At 31.3% G+C, this 21,334-nt stretch overlaps 1 protein-coding gene across 6 annotated transcripts in view; it reads left to right on the top strand.

Moving 5' to 3' along the window:
- Nucleotides 1–18,900, top strand: part of LOC123703926 (probable nuclear hormone receptor HR3) — an 86,580-nt gene extending 67,680 nt beyond the window's left edge. For 5 of the 6 annotated variants that reach the window (XM_045652118.1, XM_045652117.1, XM_045652114.1 and 2 more), the window contains 10 exons: nt 4,242–4,355; nt 5,638–5,751; nt 8,537–8,699; nt 10,282–10,463; nt 13,780–13,894; nt 14,690–14,844; nt 15,245–15,353; nt 15,814–15,932; nt 16,568–16,718; nt 17,273–18,900. In XM_045652118.1, the coding sequence (XP_045508074.1) occupies nt 4,242–4,355; nt 5,638–5,751; nt 8,537–8,699; nt 10,282–10,463; nt 13,780–13,894; nt 14,690–14,844; nt 15,245–15,353; nt 15,814–15,932; nt 16,568–16,718; nt 17,273–17,399 (1,349 nt within the window). In that variant the 3' untranslated portion in view covers nt 17,400–18,900. Of the gene's footprint in view, nt 1–4,241; nt 4,356–5,637; nt 5,752–8,536; nt 8,700–10,281; nt 10,464–10,605; nt 11,327–13,779; nt 13,895–14,689; nt 14,845–15,244; nt 15,354–15,813; nt 15,933–16,567; nt 16,719–17,272 lie in introns of those variants that run through there. The other variant, XM_045652119.1, reaches the window with a different exon arrangement.
- The last annotated feature ends 2,434 nt before the right edge of the window (nt 18,901–21,334 follow it).

The raw sequence follows: 21,334 nt of genomic DNA, 5'->3' as shown, positions 1-21,334 counted from the left end.
TTAAATATTTTAAATTTAGAATACTTATATGAAGTTCGAATTCAAATGCTGGCAATACAAGCTTAGCATAAAATAGCTTCTAAGAATCCGCTATCCATTTGAATTTCGAGCTTGAAACTTAATTGCCATTCAAAACTAGACCTTGATCTATTAGAATAAGTATCAATATTGTTTAGGAATGCGCTATTAGAATTCCGAACTTGAAATTTAATTGCTAACCAAAATTAGACTTTATTGTATTGTAATAAGGATTAAAATTGAATATATAGATAGTTGTTCGGACAACCGCGGCCGTTCACCCGTGACGTACTGGCCGTTAGATTAAAATTCAAATTTGGAACCTCGGATTTGGCCAAAGGTCAACAACCTGTGACGTAGTGTGGGTGTGTTATTGATAAGATGGCCGTTTGTCCTTTTTTAGTGCTTTTGATTTTCATTGAGGTTTTTTAACATTTTACGTAATAATGTTGTTTTATGTTTACTATGTATGGAAAATGTTCCTCATAAAAAGGCAAAACAGATCACTACATAGTATAAAACATAGTCGCTTTCTCTGTCCCTATGTCCCTATGTAGGTATGCTCAAATCTTTAAAACTACGCAACGGATACTGTAGTGGTTTTTTTAAATAGAGTGTTTCAAGAGGAAGGTAATTTATTAGGTTTACAAAGCGGGAGAAGCCGCGAGAGGCAAGCTAGTAGTACATATACATATTAATTGGTATCTTAATTAGTATTTGGGAAATAGAGCATGACATTGTAACGAATATGAATGCACATGCAATTCAACCTTGACAAAATAAAGTAGGCAAAAGCGTTCCATTTTCAAATTGTTCGATCGGTGTCCCGATCTGTGACGTCACAAGCACAGTTCGAAGGGGTCACTGACCGTTGACGTCACAATCAGCTGACCGCATATTTTTTGTCTCGTTCATACTTTGAAAAACCATTTCTATAATTTCACTTTATTTTTTTAAACTTATCCTAATATTATACCTAAATGCGAATTTGTCAGGATGTATGTTTGTTACTCTGTTACGAAATACTTGTTACTCTGATAAGAGCAGTGGTGGCTCAGTGGTGAGACCTTAGACTTCGAATCGATAAGTCCGTGGTTCGAGACCAGGCGAGCGCGTAGGAAATAAATTGATTTTTCAATTTATCTGCGCATGTTGTAACATCACCACTGCTCGAACGGTGAAGGAAAACATCGTGAGGAAACCGACATGTCGAAGAATTAAAAAGTTCGACGACATGTGTCATCCGCCAACACGCACTTGGCCAGCGCGGTGGATTATGGCCTGTACCCTCATAGGAGGCCCGTGTCCCAGCAGTGGGAACGTATATGGGCTGATGATGATGATGATGATGATACTGTATAATAGTAAAGAGTTAAAGAATAAAAAAAATGTCCCAAACTAATTTGTTTTAAATGAACGCTGATTGGTTGTTATTTACGTCAATAAAAAATAATGACTTTCGGATTGATGTACAAGTAATAGCACATACTCTTTATCTATGAAGAAATTAATATCATCACTACATAGTATAAACTATAAAGCAAAGTTTTCTCTGTCCCTGTGTCCCTTTGTATGCTTAAATCTTTAAAACTACGCAACGGATTTTGATGCGGTTTTTTTTAATAGATAGTGATTCTCGACGAAGGCTTTAGTATGTAATTTATTAGGTTAAGACAAACTGAAATGTAACACAAATATTATCCAAAAGCAATTTGTAGAGTCATGGTGACGACTCATATCTATTTTCTTAAATATAATATATATTTTTAAACAAAAAACTAAACCGCTTTCAATTATCAGAATTAGACAGACATCTTTCAAATGAAAGAATAATCATCAAAATCGGTTCACCCAGTCGATAGTTCTGACGTAACAAACCAAAAACATATTTCGAAATTCATTGATCGAATCAATCGATCAATCTTTCTATTCCATAGGTATTCTAAACATACATACATCAGACAGTAAAAGGATTAAGTACATATCCAATCGGTAATATAATAATAATTATTATTTAATATATATTTAATCTGTGAAACGATTAGTAATAATGGTTTACTCGTGTATCTCTATCTAAATATGTCCTAAATAAAGAAAAATAACACGGTTATTGTAATCATAGTATATTATTTTACAAATTCTATTCATTATTTTTTTATTCAATTCTCTACAGTTGTTAATAATAATTAAATAAAAATAGTGCGAGTTTCACTCTAGTAAGGTAAACTTATGAAATCACTAGATTCGCCCGCGGCTTCGCCCGCGTTTTGAAAGAAAAATCCGCATAGTTCTTGTTCCTGTAGGATTTCCGGGATAAAAAGTTTTCTTCTTATTCTGAGTTCAGCTACCTACTTAACAAATTTCATTGAAGTCGGTTCAGTAGTATTTGCGTGAAAGAGTAACAAACATCCATACTCACAAACTTTCGCAATATTAATAAGGATTGTAAATTATCACCGATTCTTGTAAAGTTTGAATTAAATCTGTTCGTTTAGTGTGTAAAATACAGGTGAAGCTAATAAGAAGTTAAAAAATTTGTTTGAGGGCCGATTTTTCAATCCTTGGTTAAAATTTATCCATCCAATAAAGTATTACACGAACATTTTAAAGTGTCACCTGTAAACTGTCAAATACGGATAATTAGAATACATTTTTGAAATGGTAGTTAAATACGTTATTCGATTAATAAGTTTTGACCAAGGATTGTAAAATTAAACGAAATCTTATCCAATAATTACAAAATAGATCTTAAACAACAGTTAACTTAATTGGTTCGCTATTAATAACTTGCGGTAACTTAAAAATGTATACGTAATCCCATATCCCATGCATGATCACACACACATTCATAAATACCGGATTACAATACCATCTATCATCTGACAATCCAATGTCAACTCAAATGTTACGTAATAAGGTCGAAAGTGGGGTGTCTATAGTTAATAAGTGCACACATACAAGGAAGTCATTGCCCGTGCTCCGACCTTGCCGGGGTCGATGACCTCGGCCAAAAATGGCGCTTGGTATGAAATTTTGAAACTAGTTCATTCTAAATTTCTAGACAGTTTTAAGGTTGTCAAAATATAAATTTAAGGTAACATAATGACATAGATTAATTATAATTTATCACCAAAATCATCAATTGTTTGTGATATACAGCCTTTTTCGTTCGTACATTAAAAAAAGGTATCAAGTATTAATTGTGGTATTAATATAGTTATACATTTTTATGAACGTTTAATCTAGTGGTTTAAACTTTAAATCAAGCCAGTTTAAAAAACTATAAACATAGAAAATTATGTATGTATTTATATTTTTAAAATTGTATTGAAAATAAGAAAATTATATTTCTGAAAATCCTTTTTCTTTGAATTATATGACACAAGCATTTACGAACTACTCATGCAGTGTAATCTTATCACATTTTATCTATCATTCAAGAAGCTTTTTACTTTTTAGTATGCGTTTTTAATATTTTATGTTCTTAGAGCTTTCAGGTAACCGTATGAACTGATGAGCTATATTTGATATAACACAAACTGTAGTAAAATTTAATTACTTAAAATGATTAGTCATACGCTCCTTATAATATGGAATATATTATCTGTTTCACTGATGAAAAAAAATCAGCGACATGGTGAAGGAAAATAAACAATTATGAAAATGTTGTATGAAAAAATACTTCAAAAAGTGTTAAAAAATCTTGTGCTTGTTTGTACTTACATAAAGAAGTTATCTCTTACGTAGCAACTATTAAGTAATCAGTACTATTACTGCCTTTTATATGTATATCCATACATACATGTGGCTCTTAAGATACAAAGCTTCTCTAGTTTAAGAGACAGTGTACTTATAATTAACAAAGCAATAATTATCAGGCATAATAAATATTATATTATTACGGTGCATTTACATCAAACGAACATAGAGCTAGAGCCTAGGGCTAGAGCATTCGTTCATGATCGTGTAAATGAAAACTCGTATTCTGAGTTGTTCAGTATTAGAACATTGAAAGAAAGAAAGATCGTTGCATAGAATCTTTTCGGACGCACTAAGAACAACGACAGAATGCTTAACGCCTGTTTACAATAAAATAATTTGCCATAGTGGGGTTAGAATGAGCATTTGCTCGTTTGATGAAAATGCACCATTATAATAAAGGTAATTTATTGATCTTGATTCTATCTATACACAATTTAACACAAAATTTCATCTTGTTCCAGCTCAAATCGAGATCATACCATGCAAGGTGTGCGGAGACAAGTCGTCGGGGGTCCACTACGGTGTGATCACCTGCGAGGGATGCAAGGGATTCTTCAGACGGTCACAGAGCACAGGTCGGCTTCATGTTCTTTTTATCAAATACGAAGTTAGGTTCTGTTGTCATGGCAACGGTTATAACCAAGTAACAAACGATGACATTGTTCTGTTGCCATGGATACCGTTATAACAAACGTTGTTTTAGGACTATGGCAAGAAGATATAACTATTCGCCAATGTCCAGATTCGAATTTCTTGGGATATTGTTCTGTTACCATGGCAACCTTTATAACAATCGAAAGAAACAAAACAACCGATCGTTTTAACTTAAATATTGATTAACTTAAATATTTAATTGTTACGTCAGAAGATATTAGATTTGATATCAGCTGTATCTTTCTTTGATTTCGAATGATAAGGTCTTTTTTAAATTCAATTGACTGACTAATGTACATTACAGTTTATATATAACTAGCTGCTCCGCGCGGTTTCACCCTCGTGGCTCCACTCCCGTTGGTCGTAGCGTAATTACATATTATAGCCTATAAACCTTCCTCGATAAATGGGCTATCTAACACCGAAATAATTTTGCAAATCGGACCAGTCGTTCCCGAGATTAGCGCGTTCAAACAAACAAACAAACTCTTCAGCTTTATAATATTAGTATAAATATGATACTTAAGTGAAAAACGTTTCATGTTCTAATTATCAGATTAATTTACTAGTACATCTTAAAAATTAATCATATTTAAACTTTAAAGAAAGCTTTCCTTTATGTAGAGACACTACACACCCTTGGCTTTGATCCAATACATAAGAATAAGAAAAAATAAACTTTCGAAGCACTAGTCTTTAAAAGCCCATAGCTTTTTATAGACGAGGAATAATCGATTTTTTTTTAATTGGTAAGACAAACAGACGGGACATTTTATGAAAAAATGTAGTAGTGAACATTTTATGGAATATATTAATTCAAAGTATTGCTTGTTTTAGTATATATATGTAGTGTTGATAACAATTTTGTAGATATTAAAAACTCGTAACTAAATGTTTTTCAAAAATAATATGATATGTTTGTACTTTCAACTGTTTCTTTATTATCGTAAAGAATTTGATATTAACTTCACGTCTACATTTCAAAATCTTTTAAGAAATTCGGATTACGTGTTATTTTAGCATTTTACTATATTTTCTCTACCTCTGTACTGTATACAGGAGCACATATGTTTTTTGCATTCAGGGCAAACATTTTTTTTAAATTTTTTGTCATATTTACCTATACATACAGATTAGATATGTTTCCCCTATGCCTATACAAACACACATAAATAAGTCTACTAACACAGTTGTTCATTTCAGTGGTGAACTACCAGTGTCCACGGAACAAGGCGTGCGTGGTGGACAGGGTGAACAGAAACCGGTGCCAGTACTGCAGGCTGCAGAAGTGTTTGAAGCTGGGGATGAGCCGTGATGGTGAGTTGATGATGAAGAGTTTTTTTTTTAATTAACCAGTAGTGTACGTTTAAGGATTCCTCGCTACACGTCCTCCCGCATTATTAGTGTAAAACACCCAGACTAGCTGTTCCCCGCGGTTTCACCCGCATTGCTCCGCTCCTGTTGGTCTTAGCGTGATGATATAATATAGGCTATAGCCGCTATAGTCTTCCTCGATAATTGAGCTATCTAACACCAGTAGTTCCCGAGATTAGCGCGTTCATCAAACAAACAAACTCTTCAGCTTTATAATATTAGTATAGATTTTCTTCTTTCCAAAAAGTGAAACTGCTTTATAAAATTTCAGGCTCCTGAAAAACAGTTTACAACTATATTAGGAGCCTGGGTCATTAAATTTTTGTAACTCAAAATGGTGCAAATAAATGATTTATTATTTATTATTTATTTAAAAATACATGCTACAAGTCTTAAGTTACATATACATATAATATTATCAAAGCATATAGTACGTGTTATGAACAATCTTAGAACACTAAAAATCGATAAAACATACAACTTTCCGGTAATAAAAATAAACTATTTATAAATAATACATACCTTGTGGTATGAGGAAGCGAACGCGGGGTTAACGACCTGTTATCAGTGCTGATAACGGCTGTTATGTTACAATCATAAGGTTCAAATGATAAGGTGTTATATGCAGGAATAAAAATATATATTTATCCATACCCTATTACAATAATTGTAATATTATAAGAAAGATTGTATGTTTGTTGCTCAATTAGTTAGAAACTGCTTAACCGATTTGGATGTAAATTTGTGGAGTGATAGATTATTGACTGATGTGGTAAGAAGTATTCCTTAGTTGCTTGCTATCCTAAATTTATTTTGAATTGAATATAACAGTATAATATTCGATTTTTTTATATAATATTTTAGTTCTTTCAGTATTTAAAAAGCTTATGTTTATTTTAAATCCAAACATTCCTTTGAAAATTTCCTTCACGCGGACAAAGCCGTGGGTAACACCTAGTATATAATACATAGTTGATCAAAACAAGATTTGATATACTTCAGATACCGGCATAGCGCATCGCCACCAACCGTGGCATTGCGTAAGCTGACATAACTGCTAGCGATGGGATGGACTGTAGAGATATCGATAATCGATGAAAATATTATTTTACCCTTAGTTTAAAACTTTCTTGGTTAAAGAGATAACGAAAAAGGAGAGATAAGCTACCTAAACGCGAGCAAAATATGTACATAAATATTCAAGTAAAATAAATCAGTACATAAATAAAAACAATTGCTGCGATAATTATCTCAAAATGTATAATTGAAAATAGACTAAAGAATTTGCTCATACAAAAGAAAACATTTTTGTTCAAGGATATCTTCTGTTCTGTTTAATTCACCAATGTTTCAAAATAATAGCTATGATATAAATGCAAATAACATCCTATTATAAATATCTAAGTATGTTAATTACTTGTTTCTAGACAACATTCAATTTTATTTTAAATTACTTAAAAATTCACCCTGAAAATTCACTAACCCACGCCCAGGGATTAATTACACAGAATATTATATGTTAATATCGATAATATATCGATGAGAAGCACATCACTAGCTATTGTGCAACGAGCAGGCGAGGCGTAACATCTTTTTATGCGACGTAACACTTAGACATATTATTATAGTCGGTTATTGGGTAACACACGAACTTTTTTGCCAAGTCGGTTACACGCTATACGACTTGATGTATGAGAAACAGCATATTCACTTTACTATAGAATTTAATTACAAATTTTTCGTTAGAATGTTTCTTAAATGAAATAAATTCAAAACCGCCTTTGGAAACGTCCAAAGGAATCAGGTTACTCTCATTTATACACACATAAATTATAATTACGCAGAAAGGTCTACTACTTACTCTACTTTATACACAAGTATTAAAAACAAAAAACAAAGCCCATTCCAAATAGCACAAACCATTAATATTTAAATTTATGGCTCATGTATGAACTACCTATTATAAGATAAACAATAGCCCACTGTTAAAAAAAAAGCATTTGATCCAAACAAATACGTTCCACACAAAAACGGCTCCAGATAGAATAGTTCAACAAACCTTCAAAATAACATGACCTCGATTCGCAACAAAAATGTACCGAAACGCAGATCCATACAAAATGGTCGGGTCATTGAACGAAACAAAGCCGAAAATTATAACCCCGCTGATTTGAAAGGCTCGTGTTTCTAAACGGTGTCGTGTTTATAACGCGCGTCTCGATTCGCGCGGATTACCGTACGGGACATCCTTACGTAGTTAGCTATACGTCATATATAAACGTCAGAGTTATAAGAGTTCGTTGTGCCACTAGGCAGTATGCCAATGCCCGCACACACACAGCCAAGCGGCGTCCTCACGCACACTAGTACACTACGTGGGTATTGAGTAACGGGTGTTCAAGGTACTAACGATTCAAATAAAAAGGACAAAGAGTACGCGCGGAATTTTTGAATTAGGAACCGCGTTGTGTCATTGGAATTTGACTTTTTTTTTTGTTGTTGGCGGCTAAATGAAAAATGCACAGTGCACACGTATTTTTTCTCTGTAATCATTCTTTATAGTTTTTATACTTCTTCATATTATCAATTGTTCTGTTTTATTTTGTATAGTATTTACTATCCTGGATAGATTGTTCTGTCTATTGTGTATATAGTATTCTAGATAATAATTATTACATTTATTTTATATAAAAAGAACACAAATTTCAGACTATTTTTGACTTTTCAGCTGTCAAATTTGGCCGTATGTCTAAAAAGCAGCGGGAAAAAGTGCAAGAGGAGGTGAAAGCTGTACAACTGCGCACTCAAATAGAAGCAGCCCCGGACTCTGTGTATGACGCACAACGCCAGACGCCCAGCTCGAGCGACCAATTCCATGGACATTACAACGGGTAACGACATCTATTATTCAGTAGCTGAACTAACATAACTGTGGTTCGCTTAGACGTTCCGTTTAGGAATTTATTATGGATTATTTATACTGTTTATTTCATTATAAGACAATGATTATACATTCTTAGTGTTTGTGTGTTAATCATCAATAATGTAAATGTGGTATCTTTTGATTAATATCTTGATTCTGTAGTTCAATCACAACATAGTTTTTTGTTTCTACACATTTTTTCTTGTATTGGTCAAAAATAAAGTTTAAGACTGTTGCTGATAATAAACCACGATCAAAATATTCATAATTTAATGCTTCTAAAGCCAAATCAAACCCCTTGAACTACCAATAACTTTACCTTCAGACTATCCACATATTCTAAGCCAAAGACTTATATTCAGGGCAGATTTTTCAATCGCTGGTTAAAACTTATTCATCGAATAACGTATTAAACTACCATTTCAAAAATGTATTCTAATTGTCTGTATTTGACAGTTTGCAGGTGACATTTTAAAATGTTCGTGTAATACTTTATTAGACGGATAAATTTTAACCAAGGATTGAAAAATCGACCTTCATTATAGTAAATTCTTCACAATTAATAAAACATATCCCCCGTTACGTTCACGGTACACTTCTAGAACATTCCCGTAATCCATTACAAGTATTGATGTCATTGTCATTACATTTACCGTAACTAACGGCGCTGCCATCTTGTATCGGATAGCGGTACTACGGTGCTTAAGTGCTTAATTACGATGATTCAATTCACAGTTTTTGTTACAATTCTGTTATGTATGTACTTTATTAGTAATTGTCTTTTTGCGTTATTATGTAACGTGTTGGATAATGTGAATGTTGTAAGGTTTATGATGGTTTCATGGGATATTATTGTAGTAGTTATCTAGTGCTAAAGATTTGAAGATGTTTTAGTACAAATTAAATTGTTTTAGATTGTTTGTGGGTTTTAGTTTGTCTAAGAATTTAGATGTTTTATGAAATATTTCATTTTGAATTCTATCTTGATTTCTATTTGAATTTTCAGTTAATATTTTTAAGCACAAAAACTATAACGATTAAAATTCATCCATTGTTAAGGCTGTTTATTTTTAGTATCATCTAATACTGAATAATATAATATATGTAATAATATACTGTAATAATACACTGATATTATTAGATATTACAGTATTCAATTACGTATCACTATCCTAATTAAGTAGGATACAATGCTGTTTAGTTCATCAACTTTAGTTCTTACCAATGCTACATTAAAATAAATTTCGGAAATCTTATTACAATCCTCATTGAAAATTTTCTACAGCATATCACCATTTAATTTCGGGTCCCCTGATTACTATTACTGTTACATTACCAATTTCTTATTTCCTCCATCCCCTTACACAACCAATGTCGAAACCCCACATGCCATTTGTGGTCAGCTTTCGTGAATCGTACTGTACTAACCTTATCTACTATTACCTACCTTATCTTTTTTATTACCACAATACAAATTTGTTATTACCACCATAACAATTACCTCTTTGCTATTACCACCATCTCTATTACCATTATTATTACAATTACAGTTATCCCGGTTACGGATCGCCGCTATCCTCATACAGTTACAACAACACGGCCCCAGCGCTAACATCCAACATGAATCTACATCAACAACCACAACAGTATGACGTGTCAGCTGATTATGTTGACTCTACTACATATGAGCCGAAACAGACTGGATTTTTGGACACAGACTTCATTGGGAACGGTTAGTATTATAGTATATATTATTATATTGTTTATGAATGAGATAAATTTAAGAATTGAGAAGCGATTTATGTTTTGAATATGAGAGTGTATAGGGGAAAATATTTAAACTTAAATTGAAAAATAGTGTTCTATAGTGTACATACTCAATGTAATGAAAAAATCGCTTTTTAAATTCGTGATGTGTTTAATCTCTATCTTAACTTAGTTTTATTTAATAAACGATTTTTGTGATTACTAACTCATAATATTTGATGTCTAGTGTACATAGCTAATTGTGAATAATGTGATTTTTCTTCTCTGTATTTCGTAAAAATATTATGTTCAGACGTTATTTACAAATAATCAATCGTATATTAAGTTCAACACCAATGCCAAATAATACAATTAGGCTAAACCAACAATTATCCCAACTAGACGAACAACAACAACAACAAAAAACAACAATCCGATCGACGCCAACAACAACAGCCTCAACGTCAACTTCGACGATCCGTACCGTCGAACGTCGTCAGGAGTTCGATCGATACGACGAACGAATACAATCCCCTCCCATATCTAGCGGCGTGATTAACATAAAACAGGAAATAAAGCCAGAAACATCGATGGGAGTTGATAATCTAGTCGCGAGTTATGTAGATTCAACAACGTTTCTGCACAGTCCATCGAACATTCAACATAGTCCCATGGAGATACAGAATACGGTTCTAGTCAGTCAGAATTCGTTGAGTGAGGATATAAGCGAAGATATGACTTCTAGCAACAGGATGATGGACCCGTTGAATATGAACATGTCGGGGATGGGGATGGTGAACCCGAATGCCGTGACTCGACGACAGGGGACGTCGAACGATGATTTACCCTGTGAGTTGTAGTGCGGTTATATCAATTTGTTTTTGAATGTAATTTGGTGTTGGATTTGGAAATGGTTTCGATCGATTTGGAATTTAATTTGAAATAAAAAAAAGAATGTGTGTACTTACGTACACGCGTTAGAAGTTATACTTCTTTGGCGTATGGAAAAAATAACAGAATATACAACTTGAACATAGTTATCAATTTTCATACCACCTAGAACTAACTTCATGCTGTTAAATTTAGGTGTCGGTGTGCGCGTGGCGCGTGCATCGTAAAAATTCACTCTCATCATTTTTCTCCATCGCGCCAAAAGAAGTATAGCTTCAATAAAAAATAAATATTTATCGATGCAATATTGATAGTTTTTGATCATTAAAGATGGAATAACATTCTAAATATTATATTATATTCGAATAGGTTTATTAATAATTTGATATAACCGCACAAACTAAGATTCGTAGACGCTCAGTTTTCACGTAGACTGTATACGCAATATGCAATTATTTTTATTATTTTGTTTTATATTCTAGTATTATTTTATGTTTTTTTTTGTTTTTAAACGATCACCATGGTCTCCACAAATAAGAATAACCCGCATAGTTCCCGTGGGATTTCCGGGATAAAACCTATCCCGGGGTAAAAAGTAGCCTATGTCCTTTCTCGGGTATCAAAATATCTCTATACCAAATTTCATGCAAATTGTTTCAGTAGTTAAGGCGTGATTAAGTAAAAGACAGACAGAGAGAGTTACTTTCGCATTTATAATATTAGTATGGATGTTCTGCTGTGTATGTGTATTTCGGTAGAATGAATATTCCAGTGAGCAAAAGAAATATCACAAGCAGCTCAGCAATTCGACTGATTACAATAAACATTCCTTTTAACTTATGAACTAAGACTTTAAACGTGTAAGGGTGAGAAATTTTTATTTCAAACAATAATTAAAGACACAACAAATACAATATATTTCCAAAACACAACACTAGCTAAGAATCGCTTAACTTTTCATATATTTTGTTGTTGTTTTTCTTCAAAATGACTCCACTTCTTGTGACACACATATAATAGAATCTTGCGTCATTCTGAAATAAATGAATTATATTATAACATCATCATAAGCCCATATACGTTCCCACTGGTGGGACACGGGCCTCCTATGAGGGTACAGGCCATAATCCACCACGCTGGCCAAGTGTGGGCAGATGTCACATATAAAACTATTTATTACTAGCTGTGCCCCACAGTTTAACCCGCATTGCTCCGCTCCTGTTGGTCTTAGCGTGATGATATATAGCCTATAGCTTTCCTCGATAAATGGGCTATCTAACACCGAAAGAATTTTTCAAATCGGACCATTAGTTCGTGAGATTAGCGCGTTCAAACAAACTCTTCAGCTTTATAATGTCAATGTTAGGAACATAATATAACTAATAGAAAAGTATATATTTACCGGTTTTCTCGATTTTTCCATATGTTTGTTTGATTCTATTATAAATAAAGGATATGGTATTATTGGTAAAGCAAGACAGCATGGTAGAAGACAGGCTGAAATTAAAAGAAATCTTGATGAAAGTCCTAAATAATTAAAAATATGGCTATCTCTAAGTACAAAGTACTTTTATTTGTAAATTTGAGAAAATAATTATAATGCTCATATTTTTCATACGATAGTATTTTTGGGAAGTTATAGTTTATGTATGTTATATAACACACTGTATCTTGACTATATCTATGTGTAGAAAGTTATTTTAAACGTAGAAATCCGTCATTTTTCTACACAATTTGTTAACATATTTTTAAAGTTTCGTATCTAGTATTCGTGAAAAATAGAGCAGGTTGTTCATAAAAATCAAACTATTAAAGTGTTTTAAAAGATACTAGTGCGACGCATATTATGTAGGTACTATGCTTGTACTATGTTTATACTACTATATTCTAGTAGTCTTTCTACGTCGTTATACTATTGCAGTAGTATTACTACTTTGTACTTTACTACTCACGCCAGCATGCTACTATACATGTCCCGAGTAGTATCACTGATAGTGGTTCCATTACAATCGGCACATTTTATTTTATATTTTTATTTACAAATGACAATTTTATTTCTTAATTTATTTGACAGATATATTTTGTTTATGATTTTGTATTTTATTTTAGTTTTAAGCCTAGTTCACATGTTATAATATTTTTGCATGTTTAAAATAATAATAATTGTTGTAGTTAGTTTAAGCCTTTTTTATTAAAATATTGTTATTTTTTATTAATTTCAATACGTGTTTAAGTAAACATAATAAATAAACAATAAGTAAGGATTTTATTACTCACAATTCAATTCATTCTTTCTATGTATGCTCAAAATTTGCTATGTCTATTATTTTTTGTATTAGTTGCTAATTTATTTCTGCTAGCTTTCATTTACTTTACGAGTGAATGTAAATAAATGAATGTTTCATTTACAGCTGAAGGTGACATAAGCAAGGTGCTGGTGAAGAGCTTGGCTGAAGCTCACGCGAACACAAATCCAAAACTGGAATATATACACGAGATGTTTAGAAAGCCGCCAGATGTGCCTAAGTGAGTTACATTTACATTTATAATTAACTTACACTTTCATTTACTTTGCTACATAGACTTCATTTGCACATTGTGAATTCATTTAATTTACTGCAATTTAACAAGGTTATTAATTTTACTGTAATACAGTTAAGTTTACTAATAAATAACAACCTACATGATTTCACTGTAACTTTTAGAGAATGTTTATTCGAATACAGTTCATATCATCGAAATGTTCTTTAAACAAATCATATAGTATGTTCCGTTAAATTGTGATGTATGGTTTTATTTTCAATTAATAATAATAATGTCATTTTTATTTCTATTGTGAGTGTCTTTTTTGTTTATATACATCGCAGATGCACAGCGTTTAAGGGACTCAGAAGTCAGATGTCTTGAAAATTAATAAATATAGAAACGCACCTAACTCCCCGGTAGATATTATCATTAAATAATTACGTATGAGAAATTGTGAAAATGGGATATGTACGTAGTACGTTAATACCATTTAAACTTAGCAAGAAATAATGCATGCATTGGTACTATATCAAAATAAAATCAGCAGATAAAGCTAGATATCTAAAGTCCTTGATGTTTTTGGGTCCCTTTTGGGAATCGAACCCATAACTTTTACGACTTGTTTAAAAATAAGTTTAACCTAGATTAAAAGTTACTACGAATTATTATCATTATTTTACAATGGAGAAATATGTGAATGATACAATTAAGCCCTATTTTATTTTTTATTTTTATATCAGGGAGTAAAAGAATATGTCAAATACATATAAATACTTACATTAACAAAACTTCCAGGCTATTATTCTACAACTCAATGACATACGAGGAAATGTGGCTGGACTGCGCGGACAAGCTGACCGCCATGATACAGAACATCATTGAGTTCGCTAAACTCATACCTGGTTTCATGAAGCTGAGTCAGGATGATCAGATACTGCTTTTGAAGTCAGGTAAGGAGGAATATTTGTTTATGTGGGGATTAGTTAGAGGTGGAATGTTGCTAATTTTAGATTATTGATTATATAGAATTTACAAAAAATAAAAGAAAAAATTATAAATTGGTTCCAATATAATTTATACGTTAAGTTCCCTATTATTTATTATTTTTCAAAAGCTATCACAAGTCTATGAATATATACGCACTACTACGTAGAATTATTTCATTAATTGAAGATCTAAAATAACAGACCAATTTATATACAGCATGTTCATTTAACAGTAAGATTTATGAAGACGTTTAAGTTTCATTAATTTTACTGTTAACGTATTAGACATTCTGATTACTATCCTATCTTATCCTACGATCTTTTTAAGTACTTTTTTTTTACATTGTACGATATATTTTTCCAGGATCGTTCGAGCTGGCCATAGTGCGTCTATCTCGACTCATTGACATCAACCGGGAACAAGTGTTGTATGGGGACGTTGTACTGCCGATACGGGAGTGTGTGCATGCTAGGTAAGTTAGAGTAATATATCTACATATTTAATAAAGAATTTTAACCAATTGCCATTACCTGTAATCTTATTTACCACCGCTCCTAAAGTATTTGCATTTGATATTTTAGTTTTTTAGAGCATTCAAGCGGTGGAGGCGGTAGACGTAGACGAATCCCGCCTCTCTTCGATTTTTTTTTGTATTTTTTAAAAATTACTATTCTAAAATTGTAAAGATATTATACTATTATAAAAAAAAAATCGATCACGAGGCGGATCACGGGTGGTTAATCACATCCGCCCCGGATTGGCGTGAAAGGATGCGGGTTTGAGTCCCTCCTCGTGAATCGTGATCGAAATTTTTCTATTCTTTATAAATTTATATTTATAAAGCATTTGAATGCCATAAAACCAAAAATATCAAATTCAATTATTATTCTTTTAAAATTGTCTGCATTGTTATATAAATACATATTTGCCAGGGACCCACGTGACATGGCGCTAGTATCTGGTATCTTTGACGTAGCCAAGTCGATCGCGAGACTGAAACTAACTGAGACGGAGCTGGCTTTGTACCAGAGCCTTGTGCTGTTGTGGCCAGGTGAGTAAATGTATATTTTTTATTGTTTTTATGTTTGTATATTCCCGTTATATTTATAAATTACTAGCTTCGCCACGGTTTTGCCCACGTGGAAAATAAAATTCATATTATCTCGTCTTTCTTAGACTATCATTGTGTCATATTTTTGTCAAATTTCATGGAAATCGGTTCAGTCATTGAGGCGTGAAGAAGAGACAGACAGAGTTACTTTTGAATTCACACTGGCGTTTGCAATAACATATTTGGAAATTCATTTTTAGTACTTTTCCTAGCGATCCGACCCGGATTCGACCGTGGTACATGTTTACGTTTTCTCTCCAAAAAAATCATCCTCGTTTTTTAAGGAATATTGAATTTAAATCGGTTCAGTCGTTTTGGCGATTTATTTTACTATGTAGATTATTATGTATTATTATGTATGTATATCATTGTGTATTATATATTATTACTAATGGTCCGCCCCGGCTTCGCTCGTGGTACATATTTTGCAATAATAGGCAGCCTCCATACCAAATTTCATGCAAATTGGTTCAGTAGTTTTGGCCTGATTGAGTAACAGACAGACAGACAGAGTTACTTTCGCATTTATAATATTAAGTATGGACTATGTGTTATATTAATAATATTTTCCACAGAGCGGCACGGAGTCCGCGGTAACTCTGAAATCCAATGTCTGTTCAACATGTCGATGGCGGCCATGCGCCACGAGATCGAGACCAACCACGCGCCCATCAAGGGTGACGTCACCGTGCTCGATACACTCATGGCTAAGATAAATACATTCAGGTAATTATTTGTTCTTATTTATAGGTATTTCAAGTTGAGTGTGTGAGAAAGGTATGTCTGGTTACGTTAAAATGGCGAGTTTGGTAGTTAGACTTGGTAGTTATAGATGGCCAATGTTTTCAGGTATATTTTATTTATTTGAATAAGTTCTTGGTTTAAGTAGTCAGATTTAATAGTAAGATTTAGTTAGAAATTATGAGCAAAAAAGTTTCCTTTTTCTAAACTTAAAAGAAAAACTTCGTAACGAGACTAGCATAATTTTCTCTCTACTGTATACATATTTTCATTTCATATATTTTCCTGCTATTGGCTGTTTTTATTTTATTGTTATTGCATCAAAGTAGTAATTTTTTATGAATCATTAAATTTTTCGAAAGCATTAAGCAATGAAATTTCATCAAAATCGGACAGTTAGGAATTTAGCTTCCACTTTAATATGTTTCATACATATGAAAAAATACATACATAGGTATATACATTTAAAAATCTCCGAATTTTTGTAATTTATATTTATTTATAATAATAATAATTAAAATAAACCATATTCTCCACAGAGAACTATCGCTGATGCACTTAGAAGCGCTCTGCCGTTTCAAGGCCGCTCACCCACACCACGTGTTCCCAGCCCTTTACAAAGAACTGTTCTCTTTAGACAACGTCCTAGACTACACACACGGATAAACAAACAGACAAACAAACACGACTTCGTATTCTACCCTCGTAAGGGACTTTAAAGACTTTCATTTACTCTACTGTTTTTACATTTACTAAAACTGACGACGCGACGGACAAATGTTGTTTATTATGTGTATGTATGTAATCTGAGACTGTTACGACTTACGTATATACTTACAATTTAATATATAAAATGTTTATTTAATACGTATAAATGTCCGTCCGTCGACAGTTTTGTATACAATATAGTTATGACGTTTCGGCTTCGACGAATATAACTTTCGTATTAAAACTACGAATACATAACGTAATGTTAAAATGTTGCTTTGTGTATTACGTAGACGAATATAATTATAATAAAATGTATCTAACACGATGATGGAATAATAATAATTATTATATAAATATATAATAATAGAAATAGAGTTTTTATTAAGAAATAAATAAAGGAGTTATAAATGAGTAGCGGAGTAAAGATCACACAATGTTTTTCTTTAGGAACGTTTAAAATAGGTTTTTTAATTATTTTAACAGTTTTATGAATTGTAACTTGTTATTTATTTCAAATGATTATTAATATTGACGTTTTTTATTTCGATTTAAGATCGATTATGTTATATAGGAATACAGATACTGCCCAATTCTTTTTTGTAGATTCTTTTTAGTTTTTTTTTATGTGTCGAACAGAGGCGATGGAAAATTCATGAATATTATTAAAATATATTATTTTTTAATAAGTTGCGTAATAATTGAACAAAATCAGGAGAGCAATTGTATTATATTATTATTAGTGTCTCAAATCTTACTATGGCGGCGTTTTTCCGCTTATATATTTATGTGTTCTTAATTTATTTTTGCAATATTTTTTTTTCAATTATATTATTGTTTTTTTTTCTACAATCCGTGTATAGTAAGATTTGATTTTTTTTAACATCTCACAGTCAAAATAATTTGTACTGTATCAGCAGGCAATTTATTTTTTTCTTATAATAATTTTGATCTCAATGCAAATATATATATTGTCCCTTCTTTTGGGTGCCATGTTTGGTTTTTTTAATAATAAAAGCACACGTAACGCATAATATTTTTTTTAATTGTTTTTATTTTATTTTTTACTTACTTCGTATACGTAAATTTTTTAAGCTGTACGCTTTTTTTGGAACGTAAATTGCCTGCTACATTATTTAGAATTATTAATAATTATCAATTTTTCTAACATTACGCTAAGTTATGTGAAATAGCCTTTACTATATAGACTGGTTTATATTAATGTTAAATCTTATAAAACTTAACGCGTATTTTGTAAATAGTTATTAATAATATGTATTTTATATTAAATGTCATATAAGGTTCGATGGGTTATTTTTAATTTTTACATTCTATTAAAAGTATATAAAAAACAAATTTTCCACAATGTTACGAGATCGACGTATTGTATGTGAAAATGTTGTTTTTACTTATATATATTATATATTTTTTGTTAAATAAAGCAATCTGTTATTGTCTATTCATTTTGTTTTATTTTATATTTTCATTTTTTTTTTCGTTAATAAAAATATTTATATATATACTTTTTGGTTTTTTATTTGTTTTTTTTTATTTAGGAACACGATTTTTTCGAATTCTTGATATAATAGAGTAATCATACATTATAGTGAGAGCATATAGATAAAATATACGGGTGGTTCATAAATATTATTTAAAAATGATGTTGCTGATTTCATCTTGTTATTTTCCTCAGAATTAATAAACCTTGTTACATACTATGACAAATAAATATATATTTATAATTTTATTAATATTATAATGCGATTTATTTTAACTTAGATGCACATTATTAGATGTGTTAGTAAAAAAATATTGGAATAATGAGTAATGTCTAATTTTTCGTTTGTTATTGTTAAGTTTTATGGATTTTTTGTCAATAAATAAATATCGTGAAATTCTAGATTGTTATCAAAGTAAATTTAACAACATATCTACCTGAATTATTATTTATTTGTTAAATTTATATTTAAATACGTTTTTGGTGATCGAAAAATCGCATATCAAAAAAAAAAAAAATTAAGAAAAAATTAGACATTGCTCGTTCGGAAAATGTGCACGAAAAACGTTTAGAGCACTAAGACTGAAAATTGGTAAATAACGGTAAAAGCTTTTGCCTAATTGATAACCGTCTAAAGGCCCGCGAACAAATGAATCTGAATTTATACCTGAGTACAAAAATATTATAATCAAATAAATAATTTACGATGTTAATTATTAGTTAGCAATAATTTTACAGTATTTGTTGTTGTTTTATATATGTCTATAGCGTAGTGCTGGCGGTGGAATGATTAAGTGGTTAAGGTTTCATGTTTCAATTATTATTAATTTTTTAAAAATATCTCGTCTTGTTGCCTAACAACATTTTTTAAATAATAATAAAAAAAAAAAAAAAAAATACCCAATTTTGAAAATAATGTAACTCAAACATTGTTTTTTTTCAATTCTTTTAAAAGTGCTTTTGATTCAAGATAAATTCGTATTTCTGTCTCATATTTAATCTGTATGTTCTTCTCAAATATCATCAAATTATTATATTATTTAGAATTTTAATAAATGTCAACATCTCCAACCATAATACTAATATACCAAATTCACAAATAACCTTGTAAAACTATATTATTCATATTTAAACTAATCGCCACGGCTTCGCTTCGCCGCCAGCACCGCGAAGGCGACGCGAATTCAGATTCCGTAGCGGGGGCGAGCGTCGAATTTATTTTCAAACGATCCAAAACCATTAAAGAGACAAACGTGTCCATTCTATATACTTCTTATTGTAGACTTGAGATGGTGCAACCGAGGCGCGTCTTACGATTGGCCGTAAGAGGGCGTGGTAGTGATAGAGTTAGGGTAAAAACGATTGCTGGGTAGTATTAGATATTTCTAAAAAAAACTTTTGTACTATGTTTTGCTAAATTTTCACTAAAATATAGACTTGGACACATAATGTTAGGATTTTTCGAAAAAGCAAGCAATTGCGGGAATAATTAATTAAACGTCTAACTACAATTATTGAGTTATTTTTCATTTATGGAGCTTCTATTTTATACAAACCCGTGGATATTGGGGTCTTGGACGTAAATAGTGAAAATTTTTTATATCTTGTTTTCTATGAGATAATTATTTTATATTGAAAAAAAAAAATATTAATTTGTTAACTGAAGTATTTTTACACATTACCTGAACATATTAAAGAGTAACAAAATATAAAAAAAAACATATATCTATGTAAAAAAATCAGAATATATAACGTTTAATGTACGCGCAAGTTAACCGTGAATTCGATATTCATTTTTCGTATTTTGAATGTTTAAATGAAAGTTCAGTTACTTTTGTATACTTTCATTTGTTTTTTGAAAATAAATGTACGACTTTTCGGTTAACTTCCGTTTGCTGGAGCTTTGTTGATTTGTGAACTAACAAAATAAACGTACCTAAGTAGATTGAGTCGATTTTTGAGAACCAATAGAAAAATAAATGTTATTGTTTTATTATTCTCGAATCACTTGCAATTCAATGTGTTTTATTTTGTAACCTTTTTAGTTTCTACCACATAATTTACACGAAAAGAGTAAAAATTCAAGAAGAAAAACCAAGAGAAAAACTAATAAAACATGACATGAGCAGTCATGGCTTGGAATTTGAAGAAAAGGTTTGAAGGTGAAAAAAGACAATTATCTGTTCATAATTATTCGTATCACATATTATTATTATGACCATTGGTCCAATAGGTGAAGAGAAAATTATTTAATAAAATACAATCTATTTTTAAGATTGTTTTCAATCTGCATTCACTGGGGCGGATTCTGTGGGCGGATTGCTGTTTATTTTAATGATTAAATATGATATAGATATCCTATCCTTTCCCTAATCCTCACCTGTCTTACAATATA

Source organism: Colias croceus, chromosome 28, assembly GCF_905220415.1.
Source record: "Colias croceus chromosome 28, ilColCroc2.1".
NCBI classification, from domain to species: domain Eukaryota; kingdom Metazoa; phylum Arthropoda; class Insecta; order Lepidoptera; family Pieridae; genus Colias; species Colias croceus.
The sequence above is the reverse complement of the archived record's forward strand: the minus strand, read 5'-3'. Positions and strand labels throughout refer to the sequence as shown.